At 43.0% G+C, this 15,953-nt stretch overlaps 1 protein-coding gene and 4 non-coding genes across 8 annotated transcripts; 3 read left to right on the forward strand and 2 right to left on the reverse strand.

Moving 5' to 3' along the window:
• Positions 1 to 695: 695 nt before the first annotated feature.
• Positions 696 to 15,713, reverse strand: uimc1 (ubiquitin interaction motif containing 1). 4 transcript variants are annotated; one of them, XM_056398195.1, is made up of 24 exons: positions 15,598 to 15,713; positions 12,673 to 12,764; positions 12,290 to 12,363; positions 12,037 to 12,167; positions 11,759 to 11,843; positions 11,348 to 11,466; positions 11,055 to 11,235; positions 10,691 to 10,857; positions 9,839 to 10,543; positions 9,311 to 9,371; positions 9,079 to 9,185; positions 8,504 to 8,625; positions 8,026 to 8,284; positions 7,828 to 7,932; positions 7,678 to 7,733; positions 6,753 to 6,952; positions 6,288 to 6,349; positions 4,863 to 4,995; positions 4,487 to 4,777; positions 4,148 to 4,229; positions 3,925 to 4,048; positions 3,788 to 3,836; positions 3,623 to 3,656; positions 696 to 2,964 (listed from the first exon to the last, which is right to left on the reverse strand). In XM_056398195.1, exons 4-24 carry the CDS (start codon positions 12,145 to 12,147, stop codon positions 2,778 to 2,780), a joined length of 3,240 nt encoding a protein of 1,079 aa, XP_056254170.1. In that variant the 5' UTR covers positions 12,148 to 12,167; positions 12,290 to 12,363; positions 12,673 to 12,764; positions 15,598 to 15,713; the 3' UTR covers positions 696 to 2,777. The 4 variants fall into 4 exon arrangements, with proteins under 4 accessions (XP_056254170.1, XP_056254169.1, XP_056254171.1 ...); XM_056398194.1 differs by lacking the exon at positions 15,598 to 15,713 and adding an exon at positions 13,108 to 13,172 and having other exon boundaries at positions 12,682 to 12,764; XM_056398196.1 differs by lacking the exon at positions 15,598 to 15,713 and adding an exon at positions 13,108 to 13,172 and having other exon boundaries at positions 3,946 to 4,048.
• On the reverse strand, positions 13,273 to 13,344 carry trnad-guc (transfer RNA aspartic acid (anticodon GUC)). Its single transcript has one exon. It is a non-coding gene; the product is annotated as a tRNA-Asp (tRNA).
• Positions 13,487 to 13,558, forward strand: trnad-guc (transfer RNA aspartic acid (anticodon GUC)). Its single transcript has one exon. It is a non-coding gene; the product is annotated as a tRNA-Asp (tRNA).
• On the forward strand, positions 13,807 to 13,878 carry trnad-guc (transfer RNA aspartic acid (anticodon GUC)). Its single transcript has one exon. It is a non-coding gene; the product is annotated as a tRNA-Asp (tRNA).
• trnad-guc (transfer RNA aspartic acid (anticodon GUC)) lies at positions 15,142 to 15,213 on the forward strand. The gene has a single exon. It is a non-coding gene; the product is annotated as a tRNA-Asp (tRNA).
• Positions 15,714 to 15,953: the final 240 nt, after the last annotated feature.

Genomic DNA, 15,953 nt, shown 5'->3' on the forward strand with positions numbered 1-15,953 from the left:
AGCTCGTGCAGCTGACTCTCCAGTCGCTGCCATTAAACCACTGCAGAAGAAGATGAGGTGCTTCAAACTTTGTGTGACAGTTTATGTCTCTTTTCTGTTTCAACATTACTCCTTAAAGGAAAACGGTTTTCACAGTTTCGAGTGTGAGAACGTGACTGTTCTGACCTCATCCACCACAGACGGTGGCGCTGAGACATGAACCGAACTTTGCTCTTTAATGTAGTTTCCACCGTTTTATTTCAGATTGAACGAGCTGAAGCCCGAGGAACAAATGTCTAAATGCCCAAATACGAGGTAAATGGTAAAAGGTCATCGCTCATCCGGCTTACAGTTTTTCCTCCTGAACTTTTGCTTCGGCTGGTGCAACTGAACATTGTGACAGAGTCTTACAAAACAACCACCGGCACGTCGCTGCATTGCTTCAAAGTTTCACAGGAAACACAAACCTCAAACTTTCAGCGCCACAATGACACAGCGCGTTGGACAAACTCTGTATCAGCCGTGGCTTCATGGTGAAAGATTCTCTCAAGGACAAAAGGACGATTAAACTGAATTTTTCATTGTTTCTGAAAACGAACGAGCATGCGAACATGCACGTTCGGTGCGTTACAGAGACTTTACTTCTGCTTATTCAACCTGCAAACTTCAGGCTAAAGTGCCGACACATTGTTCAAGGCCAGAGAGGAGAGAGCAGATGGAGAAAAGATATTTTTCCTTTATGAAAATGGTCCACAATGAAAACACGTCAGAACAGAAAACAAACTTGAAATAAATTCCCCACCCCAAAAAAAAAACGTTTTAAGGCTTTGTTCACCTCTGTTGCTGTTCAACTCTCAGCGGCACGAAACTCAAACCTTCCTCACAGAGCTGTGAGGAAGAAGAGGAAATCCAGAGATATCAGGCTTTAGATTCACTGCACTTCCTTCCACGCACTGTTTGCTCGAGGAGGATGAAGAGCAGGTGTCCGACGAGGGATTGTCAAACAAACAGGTTTTGATTTCCGAGACAGAAGGTGAAAAGTTTCTTCGGGTGTTTCAAAGATTTTACATTCTACGTTACATTTTTTTTTATTATTTTTGTATTTCATTGATCCACACGGCTGCAAACTCAAGACTAAATAACTGATTAATAAAATAATCTTTTTTCTGTCTTTTGGCCTAAATGGACATTTCAAGTGTTTCTTTTTCCTGAAGTAAATGAATGATTACGAACTGATTTTACTCGTTGGTGGAAAACGTCAGTTTCACTGGATGCAGCTTCTCAAATGTGAAAATCTTCTGCCTTTTTTTAAGTAAATATATTTGTTGGCTGGATTTAAAGAGGCATGTGAAGATGTCAGGGCTCTAGGGAATTATGACTTTTACTATTTATATCAGCAGATTAAATAATAAATAAGTTAACAAGTTAGTTGCAGCCCTGCGTCCACACTGGCACAGAAAGATCATTTCTAATCCGGCCGACAAAGTTTTCATTGAACTGAATCTGAATTACTAAAAGTAAGATATCAGATATGCGTGCAGTGGTTCAGACTCAGAGGTCTGGATCCAGACTCCATTTAACACTGAATATTTTGCATTAACCCTTTTAAATCGGTTATAATCAGTATATAAATGTGTAATCATGTAGCTGTGAGTGACTCTAAGTGTTTATTTATGTATTTGCCACCTGTGAATGTATGAACAGATAATGAACCACACACCGCTGGGATGATTTAAAAAACATCTTCATGTGAAGTAAGAATTGTTGACAAATACTGTACGTTAGTAAACACTTAAATATGATATCTTCTTTAGGGCTGCAACTAAGATTCATCTGCTGATTGTTTGAGTAATCTATTAATTAAAATGTCAGAAAACAGTAAATGGTGGTTATAATTTCCCACAGTCCAGGTTGACCTCTTCAGACGTCGCGTCCTGTTTGAACCAACAGCTCAAAGATAATCGCTTTATTATCGTGTGTGACAAAAGAAAAGCAACAAATTCTTGCACCTGAGAAGCTGGAAACAAGCAAATATTTGTCTTTTTTTGTTTTAGAAAAATAGTTGCTAAATAACTTTCATGTCCATCGTTGCAGCTCTTCTTTCACTTACAGCCACGCTGTAGTGTGTTAGAAACCGTTTGTTGAATGTTTATATACTGATTACACACAGTAAACTTTCAAATTTGGGATGTTTGTATTTTGGTATCTAATTTTTAGCATTTAACATGAGCATGCTAACAAATGAGCACATTATTAGCAGCATGCTAATGTTCGGCACGTTACAGATGGGTGGAGCCAGTAGGATTCATCCTCTGAGGACCATGAAGGCCTGTAAAAACCGTCACTGTCGTCCGTCCAGTAGCTGTTGAGATATCTCAGATAAAAGTGGTTTTATCCCCACAGTGACTTCACCTCTCGTTTTCCAGTCTGACAAGGACAGTAAATGTGTATGTGTGTGTGTGGGTGTGTGTGTGTGTGTGTGTGTGTGTGTGTGTGTGTGTGAGAGCAAAGCTCCAGTAACAAAGAGGAAACGCGTGGATACGTGAAGAGGTAGTCTGAGACACGAACAAACGTAAACACACAAAAACACTTAGTGGCACAGAAAGAGTCACGACCAGGTTTCCTCTGCACTCCGGACAGATGTGAGATTCAAAAGGTTCAGTTTGTGTTCGTTCACCTGCACAAATACCCAGAAGGAGGTGTCGTCCAGTCATTTTCTAACTGTGATGTGATGTGATGTCACGTCCTGACGCCATGATCGTTCTTCAGTTAAGGCTCCGGCTCGCAGTCTTCTTTCCTCATCTTCGTCTTTGGCTCGGCTTTTTGCCTCGTTGCTGTTTCTTGAAGTCGATAAGGCAGTCGGTGGCCTCCGAGATCGGAGTGAAGGATCTGATGGGAGAGTTGCTGACCCTGAACGCCGCGACGGCGCCCACCTCTTCATCGTCATCGTCGTCGTCGTCGTCGTCCCGCAGGTCGATGACCTCTCTAAAAGTGAAAGAGTAGACGACAACATGAATCCAGGAGTGTTGTACTCACGCACAGCACTCAGGTAAAGTTTCTGCTACTTTAAACTGTTACTTCATTAGCATTTATCTGACAGCAGCAGTTACCTTTCAGATTAAGAGTTTACTTATTCTTAACATTATAATCCTACAGAATAAACAAAAGCGCCACTAGAAAATGCTTCTTCTTTGGATGGATATTTATTTTGGAAAGACATGACTAGAAAGTGTTTAAAACACTGACATGATTCATGAAATCTTTAGAATGGAAAGAATTATTTTATATATCAGGATGCAACAGGAGAGATTCATGAAAATATGGGAAAGATGGATTAAGTTCTTTTCCCCAAACGTCCTCTTTCTCTTGTACACACCAACCTTTCTTATTTTAGTTATTTGGATTAGTTATGTTTCTGTATTTTATCTATCTATTTTGACCTATCAGATTAATTATTTTTGTCTTTTGTTTTTTTATTGTATTAAATTTATTACCGTTGGTCTGACAGATGTTGTTGTGACCGTAAGATTAATGTAAAGAGATGCACAAAATTAAAATGTAAGATCATAAACGACAGCTTTGAAACCAGATTCCCATGAAAGCGACTACTGTAAAATAAATCCTGTTTTCTAAGCTCTCTTACTCTGGTTGGAGTCTGGATCCAGACGGTCCGGCCTCTGTGAACACAGAACAACAACAACAACAAGGTGTCAGTAACCTCAGTAACAGTAACCTCCGTTTGAAAAGCAGGTAAAGTTCCTCAGTTTCTGAAAAGGTTTCTTGGTCATAACTTGACGCTCAGACTCACCTGAGTCCCTGCTTTCTGTTTGCTCCAGAGCCGACAGCAGGTTTCCTCTCTGGAAGGTCAGAAACGTAGAAGGGAAAAGTTATTACACGTCAAAAACACAACAGATCTCAACCAAAAAGTGTGTGCGGTGCCGTTACCCGGTGTGTAAGGAGGTTTACCGCTTCAGTCTTGGACGCCCGGCGTCGGATGCAGAGTTCGGTGTGTCGGCTGTAATCTCTCAGAGGAACGGCTTTCTGACAGATGTAACACTTCTCCTGGTGCCTGAGGAATCGTGAGACCAAAACCGGATTAAATAAGAAGAAATCTGCCAGGAAACACTCCAGCTGCTCCAGGTAAAGATGACGGGTCACAGCTTCTTACTTATCGGTGCTGGAGGAGTCCACTGTCTCTTCAGCCGTGACCTCTCCTCTCCTCGTTCTCTTCCTGCGTGGCTTCAGTGACGCTGTCAACACAACATACATCTGTCTGTCATATGACGCTGTCGGAGGAGCGTGACAGAGGAAACAACACAACGACAAACCACGGTCTGAGGAGCTTTGAAAGCTAGTTAGCATGAGTGGAGACGAGACTCTGTGAGGAGACGTTGCTCATAAAAGTCACCGTTACAAAAACCAAACAGTAGCTCCTCCCTCATGGGACGCTGACTGGTTCACAGCCATGAAACTGGAGGCCGGGTGTTAAGGAGGAAGTTCCTCTCACCTTGGAAACGGTCGACTTCAGGCCTCGTCTCGTCCACGACAGCCACCTCTCCGTCGCAGTACGCCGCGTGCAGCTCGATCTTTGTCACGGGGAACGATCCCTGACAGATGGGACAGTCCACGTTGGTCTCAGGACTCTGAGGGACGGCGGCTGATTCTGGTTCCGGAGACGTCGACCTCTTCAGCCCTCTGTCCTCTATCTCCTCCACATCCGGATCCTCCCCGCGCCCCGTTACCTCCGCCTTTCGGCTGCTGATGGGGACGTTTCCCTCCGTCTTTCCATCCACTGGAGCTGAAAACAGCCGCACACGGTTTTTAAGACAGGTTTTCTGCTTACATGCATTTTTAGGTTTTCTGTTGTAAGTGTGCGGCCTTACCGTCAACCTCCACGTCCACGTCCACGTCCACGTCCACCTCCATCTCCTCCTCCTCCTGTGGCTCGGCTTTGGCTGAAGAATCGTCTCGGAGAATCACCTCGACCTCAGGGAGATGTTGGCTTTCAGGTCGGAGCTGTGGAGAAATCAAAGCCACCTGGCAGGTAAACACTTAGTGTGCTAATCAGGGTAAAGCAAAAAAACAAAAACATGTCAGGTTGTTGATTAAAATCTAAACTTCACATCTTTCAGGCTACTGAACGAAACATCTCATCTGTGCTCGTGTTACAACTTCTGTACGTGTTCGTTACCGATTATCTCAATTGTTGTCAATGAATTTCCTGTCAATCAGCTGATCGTTCAGCTCCTTTGTATCTATCAGTAAATGAGTCTGGACTGATTGTAACCTGCAGGTTTCACTCTACACAGTGAAAGTAAAACCTTCTGTGAAGTCAAAGCGACTTGATAAACAAACTAATTGATGAGGATGTTACAATCAAGTTTGTTTTTTAATCTTGATCCTGATCGGACTCCTTTTCCACACTGGATTTAAGTCGATGCCGAGTCCGATCTGATGCTCATCTTCACCCCAGTGTTAATTAAATATGAATTTAAATCAATATTAAATATGAATTTAGTCAACACACCTTATTTTTCAAGAGCTATTTGATCCAAATACTGAAGGTCCTGGTTTAAAACTACAGAGTTGGTCATCTTAAATCATGAAATTAGGCCGATACTTAAGTTAAAATTTGATAAAACCTTCTGATTTCTTACATAAACATTTCTGATAAGGATTTTTTTTTTACCACTGAGATCAGGATATGTCGTGTAGGAGACATTTTACAGTGTAAAAACACGTCAGCGCCCTCTGGTGGTCAAACTGAGATGACTTCAAACCTTTGACACAAAGAAAACAAATAGGATACGAATATCTAGCAGTCATTATATCTATATTGACTTCAGATTTTCAGTTATCAGTGTTGTATTTATCCAACTTTACCTTTGATTTTAATTTATCATATTAATTAAATAGTGTTGTAGATACTCGACAGCGAGTTAATGATCTTCATTTGATATGCATCAACAGTGGTATAACAGCTGTAGCTTCCTGTGTTTATTGATAGGAAAATAAATATAAATAAATCTAAAGATATAAATGAAAGATTAATAAAGACTCCTGTAAAATTGACGTGAAGTGATCCACTAGAGAGAGAAGATGTCTCACTCTGCTGGCGTTGTGGGAACTACAGAAACACTCGGGCCACTCTGATTATACAGAGGTCAAGCTCAAGCACATGAACCAACAACATTCAAGTTTGATTTTTTTAATAAAAACTAATAAAATTCACAGATTTTCCACAAATTTCCTGATCACTTGGGTCCAATAAAGTTGGAGTATTTTTGAGACTGGACACATGACCTCACCTCGGCTCCAGCGTCAGTGATCATCGTCAGATCTTGCGTGCTGTCGCCGCTCAGTTGTGTTTCTGTTATTAAAAACAGAAGAAAAACACTTGTCCGATCATTATCAGCTGCCTGAGTCTGAAGGTTTCAGTTCAACCTGTAAGTAACAACTTCCACCACAGAGCAGGGAGCTGACCTGAGGGTAAAAACACAAGCGTATGAGATCAGAAGCACGTTGTCTACCTGAGCTCCTCTTTTATTTTGAAAATCCATCAAAACAATTAAGCTTCGGCCACAAGGCTGAGACGTCAATACAATAAAAAAACTACAGGAGAGGAGGAGAGAAAGTGACGTGTGGATCAGGTCATGGACATTTTCTCAGGGTTGTCTAGTGCACTCTGGGAAATGTAGTAAATCAATAACAGGAGTTAGAGTAGAAAAATGCCTGTTGTATAAATGTGAATAAAAGCGAGGCGCTTGCCGTACCTGGACAAACCTCACAGTCATCTGTGTCCATCTGTCCTCCTTCACCTCCTCCCCGCTCATTCTTCTCCTCCTCCGCTTTGTTCTCCTTCTCTCTTTCCTCCTCTTCCCCTCCGGCCTTCTCGTCTTCCTCCTCCTCTGCCTCAGCAGGAGGGGCGTCAGCCGATTCACGCAGTCCGTTGCCTCTCAGCTTGAGACCACGTCTGAAAAGGTGAGAGTTAAACGGGGCAGAGAACTCAACAAACCAGACTGTGCATTTGAAGTTGGCGTCTCTACAGAAGCAGCTGAGCGATCGGACTGACTGCTGACACCTAGTGGCAAAAAGGCGTCACTGCAGACAGAGACGGCGTTTCCTGTTTCTCAGTGCAGCGTCCAGCTCAAACTGGAAAACACCACGATGAAGCAGACTTTAAAAAGTCGCCAGCATGCACGATAAAATCACTAAAACATTATTTAATTATTGGATATTTTATCTTTCGAAACGTTAACCATCTCTGAGCTGCTTCTTTTTCTTTCTTTCTTTTCATTGTGTGTCTGTGTCTTCAGAGTCATCTCAGCTGGCAGCCCACATCTGGATTTCACTTACTGACCGACAATATTTTAAGACAACATTAATAGGTAAATACGGACTACAAAGGGCTTATTTACTTTTTCTTTCCACTCTAATATCTAATTATTGTATTAGTTCAATTGGTTTAGAGTAAATCATATGGAAACTGTGAAACTCAAGATTACAAACAGGTTCTTACTCCACATTTAGTAAGAACTGTGTGACTATGTCAACAGGATGCTGACAACACACTTCTTATGTTGTTTGATGAAACAAGTTATTTTGAGTCATGTGAATAACTCTCTGTCTCAGCGTTTAACTACACAATGATTCGTTTCTGACTCAACTGGAGTAAAAGAAGGAGAAGAAGAGTTTTACCTTCGAATAACGTGATGTTGAGGTGATTCAACGGTCGGCTCGGGTGAGGGGGATTTCTGGGAAAGAAAGAAATAAAATATATGTACTGTTTGTTCAGTGATTTGCTTTGAAACATCAGGTTATGTGTGTGTGTTAGGACGATTATCGTACCTCTGGCTGTGGCAGGATGGGCTCCCCCCACTCCGCCTTCCTCAGCAGACACCTCTGAGCCTGTTTCAGACTCCTGTCATACACCTGCATCTGAGCCAGGATCACCTGAGAGCAGAGACAGACACAGATTAGACTCCACTCCGTGACTCTGACTCTGAACGCGTGTTTATTACTTCTACATACGATGAAACAAACCACCTGTGTGTAGGTGTCTGGGTCCAGGCCTCGTGGACAGAAGGGAACGCCCCAGTAGTAGTGAACCGTTGGTCCGTCTGCAGGCTCCCCAGGTGGGGGTGACGTCCTGCCGACCGCCCCCTCGCTGCTGGGTGGCCGTGGTTCTCGCTGTGTGGTGGAAGGCTGCTGTCGCGAGGTGGATGTGGAAGAGGAAGAAGGTCCGAGCGAGATCTGTTTGTCCGGGCCGCTCTGATCGAGACTCCGACCTGAGACGCACCTGAGGCTGGAAACAAACAGAGGGAGAAACGCAGCAGTGCAGCCAGCGTCAACATTAAAGATGCTTCTTGATTAAAGCAGCTGTATTAAATTCCAGGTAAGAACAGCAGCACCGAAGTTCAGAAGCAGCTGACAACCAAACCAACTGTAGCAGGAGCAGATTACCAGCCTGATACACGATAAAGAAACTCTGATCTTTTGATGACGATGAAGGTGATTTCTCTACCTGCCGTTGGACCCGGTCGTCCCTGGAGAAGCTGCAGTCACGTGGTTCAGGGACGCAGCCGGACCATCTGCCCGAGGACCAGGCCTCTCCTCTGGGAAGACGGGGCTGGGAGAGCCGACCGGCTGCAACAGATGCAGAATTAACTAGATATGTAACTGAAGACACAGTAAAAAGAGTCAATATAGAAAAATACACGAAGAAGTGGAAGCAAAGATTTACTGAGAAATTGCGACTGAAGTGTGTTTGCTCTTCAGAAGCTTGAGCGGTAAATAAAATAAGGACTATGACTCGATTATATGGGGAAAAAAAACATGATTTAATTATATTTTTAAGTAAAGTGTCGAATTTATTTGATATAAAGTGTTTTATAATGTGAATAACAGGTGAAAAGTGGCATTTGTTGGGGACTATTTTCAGCGGCGGATTAGTTCACATTTGGTGCTGTAGTGAGTATTTTGGAGGCAGCAGGACAGCATGTGTGTTCAGTCATGAGTATTATTAAATGTGTCGAAACAGAAATCAGATCAGTCCAGATGGAGGATTAAAACTGTGTGACAGTGAGAGCGTCTCTGTACCGTGACGGCCTCGTCATCGTCCGACCACAGCAGCGTCATGTCACTGGTCAGCTCCCTCTCCGATGAGCTGCAGCCTTTAGACGTCTCATTCGGCTCCTGTGCTTCATCTAAAACCAGGAGACACAGTCAGGAAAGAGCAGAGACCCTCTGACCAACACGCAGGATCTGGTACATCAGCGATGTAGGCGTTAGCGTGACCCCTGACCCCTGAGTGAGTGATGTTTCACTGTACCTGACTGGGATGAGGTGATCTTGTTCAAACTGTCGTCTGGTTTGAGGTCAGTCTTGTTGTCCTGAAGCAGAAAGAAGAAGAAGAAGAAGAAACGAGCAGGAACTTATCAAATGTCTGGATGGATGTTTAGAAATACGATATGTTAAAGGTTAAACTATTCAACAGTGTGTAAAATTAATTCTTCAGGTTTCAGGTTTCAAGGTCAGAAAGTTTAAACCATTTTAATAACTGAGGTAATTTTTCATAGTTCCAGCTGTTTGCTGCAGCTGCTGCTTCCCGTCTTATATCACAGTAAACTCCCGTCAAGTCTGAAGACACCACTCTTTTCAGTTTTCTTACGTTTATGAATGAATAATCACGTTTAATGATTTCCATTCATTAGTTGAGGCCCAGCCATAAATAAAAGTTAAAAACCTTGATTATACTCACATACTTTTACTTGTCGTGGAGTATTTTTACAGTGTTATTAGTACTTTTACTGAAGGATCTGTAAACGTCCTCCCCCGTTGCACAGACACCTGAACTCACCTGCCCCGGACCCTGAGAAGGATCCCTGATCCCTGAAGGACCCTCAGACTTGTCCTGCAGGTCCAGATGAATCCTCTGTCGTGGTCCAGTCCTGCTGAACACCGGGCTCGTCGAGCAGCTGTGACGTTGCTCCGTCCGTCCTCGGTCGGTCTCTGAGAACACGGGGCTTTTGCAGATTGTTGGTCTCTCTGGGGGGGCGGGCTTGTTGAGAGGACCGGGGCTTCTGGGGAATACTGGGCTCTGAGGCCGACAGGATGTGGACCTCACAGAGGAAGTTAAACTGTCCTGAGAAGTGAACATGAACCCTGAGTTTTCACAGGTTGGGTGGGATTTGGAGGCACTTGGAGACCCCTCACGCCGAGTAGTCCTGCCAAATACAGGACTTTTAAGATACTCAGGATCCAGCTCCGTCTCTCCGTCGTCCCCCTGATCGGTCCCAGAGAAGACAGGACTTTTAGGACAGGCTGTGAGTTTACTGGAGCTTTTGGGGCTTTTGGGAAACGTCGGACTCTTGACTTGAGCGGGGACAGACATTTCAGTCGAGGTCAAGGTGTCCTGAGAGCACAATACAAACCCTGAGGACCTGCAGGTCTCCAGCAGGTCTTGGCTCAACCGGGGGACTTGAACTTTTGCACTGCAGCTGGTCAAGGGGAAGACGGGGGATTTAATGAGCTGACAGTCTTCGATCTGGGTCGAATCAGAGCTCTGAGTCACAGAGAGGAGAAAACAAACACACACATATACGTCAAACAAAGTCATCAATTACATTATCATTGTGATCATAAATAACCATTCGTTGTAACTCTGTAAAATGTGAAGTAAAGAAAAAGTGACAGATGTTTCCAGACGAACCTGCGGTGAGTCCAGATGCAGTGACAGAGCCTCGGAGCTGCAGGGTGAAGCCTGAGGGTTGATCTTCTGAGTCTGGGACAGATCCGGCATCTCCAGCAGAGGACTTCCTTCTTTCCTTTTCCGCTTTTTATTCCTGTTATTATTTTCATTTCCACTTCCTTTTGCGTCTGGGAATAAAACACGCCATGTTTTCAAATCCATGGGACTTTCAGCAGTTTGGTTTCATGCCAGCAAAAGCTAAATTATTTATTTTCCCTGAAACCTTTTGATGTATTTTTCCTTTCCTGCCGCGGTGCTTCAGCTGAATCTAATTTTACCTACGAAGCACCGTAGGATATTTAACAACATACTTGAGCAGGCTCACCTCTGTTCAGGTCTGTCTCAGCCGCGCAGACTTCCTGTGACGCTCCCTGATCGACGGCCGACGCCTTCTTCGCGTTCGAGTAGAGGAGCTTCCGCCGAGCGCAGAGTCTGAGCGAGGCCTCGGCGTTGGCGAGCAGGCTCTGACTCTGGGAAGGAGGGCACGGTTGTTTCTGACCGACCATCTACGAGAGAGGAAGAACAACACGAGAAGGATGACGCCAGGAGCTCTGAACGTCAGTGATCCTTGGCTGTAATTACTCCAGATGTTAAAATCATCAGTAGCGCTGTACTCACACTCTCCTGAATGGCTTTCATCACGGCCTCTTCTTCCTGCTGCAGTCTGAGCGCCGTGTCACTGGCTTCCTGTTCACTCAGACGCAGGGCCAGGTCCATCATTTCCTCCTCTGTCATGTCTGACGACAACAGAGACAGTTTCTGAACAATGTTTGACTAAATATTCTACACACAGTATCATGTGTGGTGACGGTGTGATACATAAAAGCAGCCTGGACATCGATTCACTGCAACGAGCTGTTTTCTACTCACACGAACAACATTTGTATAATAATATAATAATAATCAGCTCAGTTCAGAATTATTTCTAGTTACATGGACACAGTTTCTGATCTTGCTCTTGTGTTTACCTGCACAAAAGAAAAACAAAAGAAGGTAAAAGTTGACCCTTCATGATCATGTGCTACGTACCTTTGTTTTTGGATTTGTTTTCCCTCTCTCTCCTGCGCTTGTGTCTCGCTACTGGCGGTAACAGAAGTGATGATGAGAGCTCGTCCTGGAAGAACAAACAACAGATTTAAGTTTAATCAAGTTCACGCGAAGCCTTGTTAAACGTCAAACGGTTAAGACACAGCTTTTGTTTATTCAGCCATAGTGATGCTCTGCTCTGTAACTCTAGGGTTTATACATATAAACCTGAACCTGTATTTATCTCAGTTTGGTTCTAGCTAATATTCACAGTCTCCTACCTTGTCGTCTCCGTCATCGACAGCTTCTTGCTCCTGTGTGCTTTCGTCGATCTGCTGGCTTTCAGAGGGAATGTCACTTGCATCCTTGTTTGTTTGCTTCCTCAGAGGCATCCTGATCTGCTCCTGAGGAACTTCAACCAACAGAGGCACTAACATTACTTCTCTGACACCTTCTACATGAGCTAATTGCACAAATTATCCTTACAATTTGTTTTGTTTTTTTTAAACTAAGCCGCACTATTGCTGTTCTTACCTGGAAGTTAATACTGTTGATTTCATTCAGAAGTGCAGACAAACTTAATGTCGACCTGCCACCCTCCCAGATTGCTAACAAATCAAACAAACAAAAAGGTGATATGTACAGTCATACTCATTAATATATATATATATTTCTTATGTACAGCTGTGTTTAATGAAATTTAAAAACATACACTTATATCCAAATGTTTGGGTCCAATTTACTGTTTTTAAAACTTAAAAAATTAAATATTTTGTTGATGTTTGATAGAAAAAAATGTGCTGTCCGTTCAAACTCTTCAACTTGAGTTTACTGAAGTAGTTCAAGGTGGATTTCATCCAAACAGCAGCAAAGCTAACAAGAGAGCACTTGCCACTGCTACTCTCGGCAGTATTTACCTGGTTTACCTGATGATGACGATGAAGCCTGTCCTCTTCTTCCTCTCATCGGTCCCGGCGGCTCGAGTGTGGACCCCAAAACAATCTGACCTCTGTGTTAAAAGTAGAAAAGAAAAAGCTGAGTCAGAGGCACGGGATGACTGAAGACATTTGAAATTAAATACTAACGAGTCCAGCTCATATTAACAGGGTCAGTCGCTGCGAATATCTTCTGTTTAGGTTTAAAATTTGCCAAAACAGCGCGAAAACATCGATTCATATAGAAGCAAAGTGAATACGAGACACTAAAAAATACAAATAGCATTCGCATTTTCGTTTTAATTTTTTTAATAACCGTATGATTGAATCAAATACTATGTGCTTGTTTATTTATTTGACCAGCAGCAACTGAAAAACAACAATAAATCAAACAATTTTTAGTTTAAAAACACTCACGGAAGAGTTTTGATCAATTTCGCGGCGCCATGTTTGTTTCTGTTCACGGAATCACGTGACTACTAACGCAACTAACGTAGAACGACGCAGTCTTCGCGCTGCATTCACAGACTGTTAGTTAAAGTCGTCGGATGGTGCCTTCATGAACTGAAACGACTGCAAAAACTCCCCGTCGGGGAATCGAACCCCGGTCTTCCGCGTGACAGGCGGAGATACTGTCCACTATACTAACGAGGAGAGGTAGAGACTGGCCTATGACCAATCTGACCAGTGGATACACCTTTAGCTGTGTCTTTTGTGAAATGTGTGAACATAATTTGATAAGACACCGACATCCACTGGGAATTCTCGGAGATGCTCAACAATGGGTCAGTACCTCTCCTCGTTAGTATAGTGGACAGTATCTCCGCCTGTCACGCGGAAGACCGGGGTTCGATTCCCCGACGGGGAGTAATTAACTTTGTTTATTTCTGTGGAAGTTAAAAAAAAAAAAAAGTCCCTTTACCACATTGATGATAATGATGATAATAGTGATAATAACGATACTTGATACTATGGCACTACTTTTTGTCAGCCTGAAATACTGCCGCATGAAATGTACTTCACTGCAGATTAAACAAGTGAATTTATCAACTGTAAAGTTCAGGTGAGAAACCTGTCCACTGAATCGATGAATGAGTCACATGATTGCCTGCAACTTCCTCGTTAGTATAGTGGACAGTATCTCCGCCTGTCACGCGGAAGACCGGGGTTCGATTCCCCGACGGGGAGTAAATGACTTCTTTAACTTCCATACCTTCAGCTGTAACACAGCCAAAATGATCAGCAAATCAAAAAAGAAAAGTGAAGAAAATGTCCAAAAAAGGACAGAGGGACCCCTGAGGGTTAATAAATCCCCTGAACCGCTATTTAAATTACCACTATTATATTTTTTCTGTGCTAAATTTAACATTACTGGGGAGGAGAGCAACACGACTAGAAGTGACAGCGAGAGAGGGCTAGTAGCTTCTCTCCTCTGTCTCAGCGGAGACCGTCACAACTTCATTCACTCTTTTAACAAAACAAAACAAAAAGCAACGAAGGAAGCAGTAAATGGACTTACATATTTAAGACCTAACTAAATGTAATTTAAGACCTAACATGCGGCTAATGTAAAGCTAGCGGAGCTTGGAGAGTTGGTTATCTGGTTGCTAGGCGCACGCACGCACGCACACAGGTCAGGAGCTGCCGTTGCCATGGCAATGTGAAAATCTGCCCAGAATTTGGCTTCTACATGGCTTCAAAACAACTGCAAATTATGAGAAAACCGTTACTTCTTTTCAAAAACCGAAAACACCGTGACAGACACTGAAGCCAGAAGTTTCTACAGTCTCTATTTTATTCAGATATTCCTTAAAATGAGTGCGTAAGCTCAGTGCGAAGACAGAGTGAGATTCTTTTGAAAAAAAAAGACGATTACATTAGGTGTCAATGAAAGTGAGACAGGTATTGCTGCCGGACTCGGCACCCCCGTTTAAATTTTGTGCAGACCCTGCCAGTCAAAGTTACATTTTATGAATCCCAACAACTATGTCTACATTTTCAGAAATAATTATTCGTCTCCTTTTTACGGTTTGGCCGCGAGCTCGAGTTAAAAATAAAAATAAAGGTTATTTTTTTTACTGCTTCACGCACTCTAGCCAACTGACGCTTTCACTCTAACTCTGAAGAAAAAGTGATTTGCACTCCTCCTTTGAGTGCTCACAGTTTGAAAAGTTTACATGTTATGTAAAAACAGTTGATGTGTTTTGGAGAGAGCAGAAGTTTTCCTCCGTTTTATAGTTTGAATCACATTTCTACGTGCAGGTATGAGAGAGCTGGGTGACTCCGAAAAAAGGTGAAATTTTGTGGGTTTTTAAAGACAATTCCAATGCATTCCTCTACAGCTGAAATGTACTTCACTGCAGATTAAACAAGTGAATTTTTCAACTGTAAAGTTCAGGTGAGAAACCTGTCCACTGACTCGTTGAATGAGTCACATGATCGCCTGCAACTTCCTCGTTAGTATAGTGGACAGTATCTCCGCCTGTCACGCGGAAGACCGGGGTTCGATTCCCCGACGGGGAGGAACTGACTTTATTTACTTATGTTATTTACTCCACAGACTTATATGCTTCATAGGTCACTAACCAAACGAGCGGCGCTGAGCTAACGTCGACACGACATTGTCAGAAACTTACTGACAAGATGTTTTCATGTCATAACATAATACTATGACGTAAAAACATAATATCACACCCTTCACTAAAAAACATGACCATGTTAATTCATCATTTAGCACGTAATTACACCAAACCGGACTGATAGATCAGTTATTCACGTCACTCAACCAAGGGAATTATTAGCTAGCAGTAACGTCATCGTAAGCGTAGCAAACTGTTTGAACTGAAATCTGGTCAGATTGCAAATTCATCCTGTATTTTCATATTTATCACAAACAAAGTGTCTTACCTTTGATAAATGAGTGTAAAGTGTGTAAAGACTTGTCTTGTCTCCTCCGAGGTTTGCGTGGAATAAAGGTTTAGAGGAATTTTTTTTTTTTTTTTCAAACCAAGAACAGCGCCACCATGTCATAGTGGCCAAACATATATTACACCCGTAGTGGTTTAGCACTACCATAGGGAATGAATGGGAAACGGTTTAGGGCGTTTAGATAAAACCCCGCCTCCGGGCCAATGAGTCACATGACCGCCTGCAACTTCCTCGTTAGTATAGTGGACAGTATCTCCGCCTGTCACGCGGAAGATCGGGTTCGATTCCCCGACGGGGAGTAACTTACTTTTTTAACTTCTGTGGAAGTAAAAGAA

This window comes from Seriola aureovittata, chromosome 15 (assembly GCF_021018895.1).
Source record: "Seriola aureovittata isolate HTS-2021-v1 ecotype China chromosome 15, ASM2101889v1, whole genome shotgun sequence".
In the NCBI taxonomy this organism is placed as follows: Eukaryota; Metazoa; Chordata; class Actinopteri; order Carangiformes; family Carangidae; genus Seriola; species Seriola aureovittata.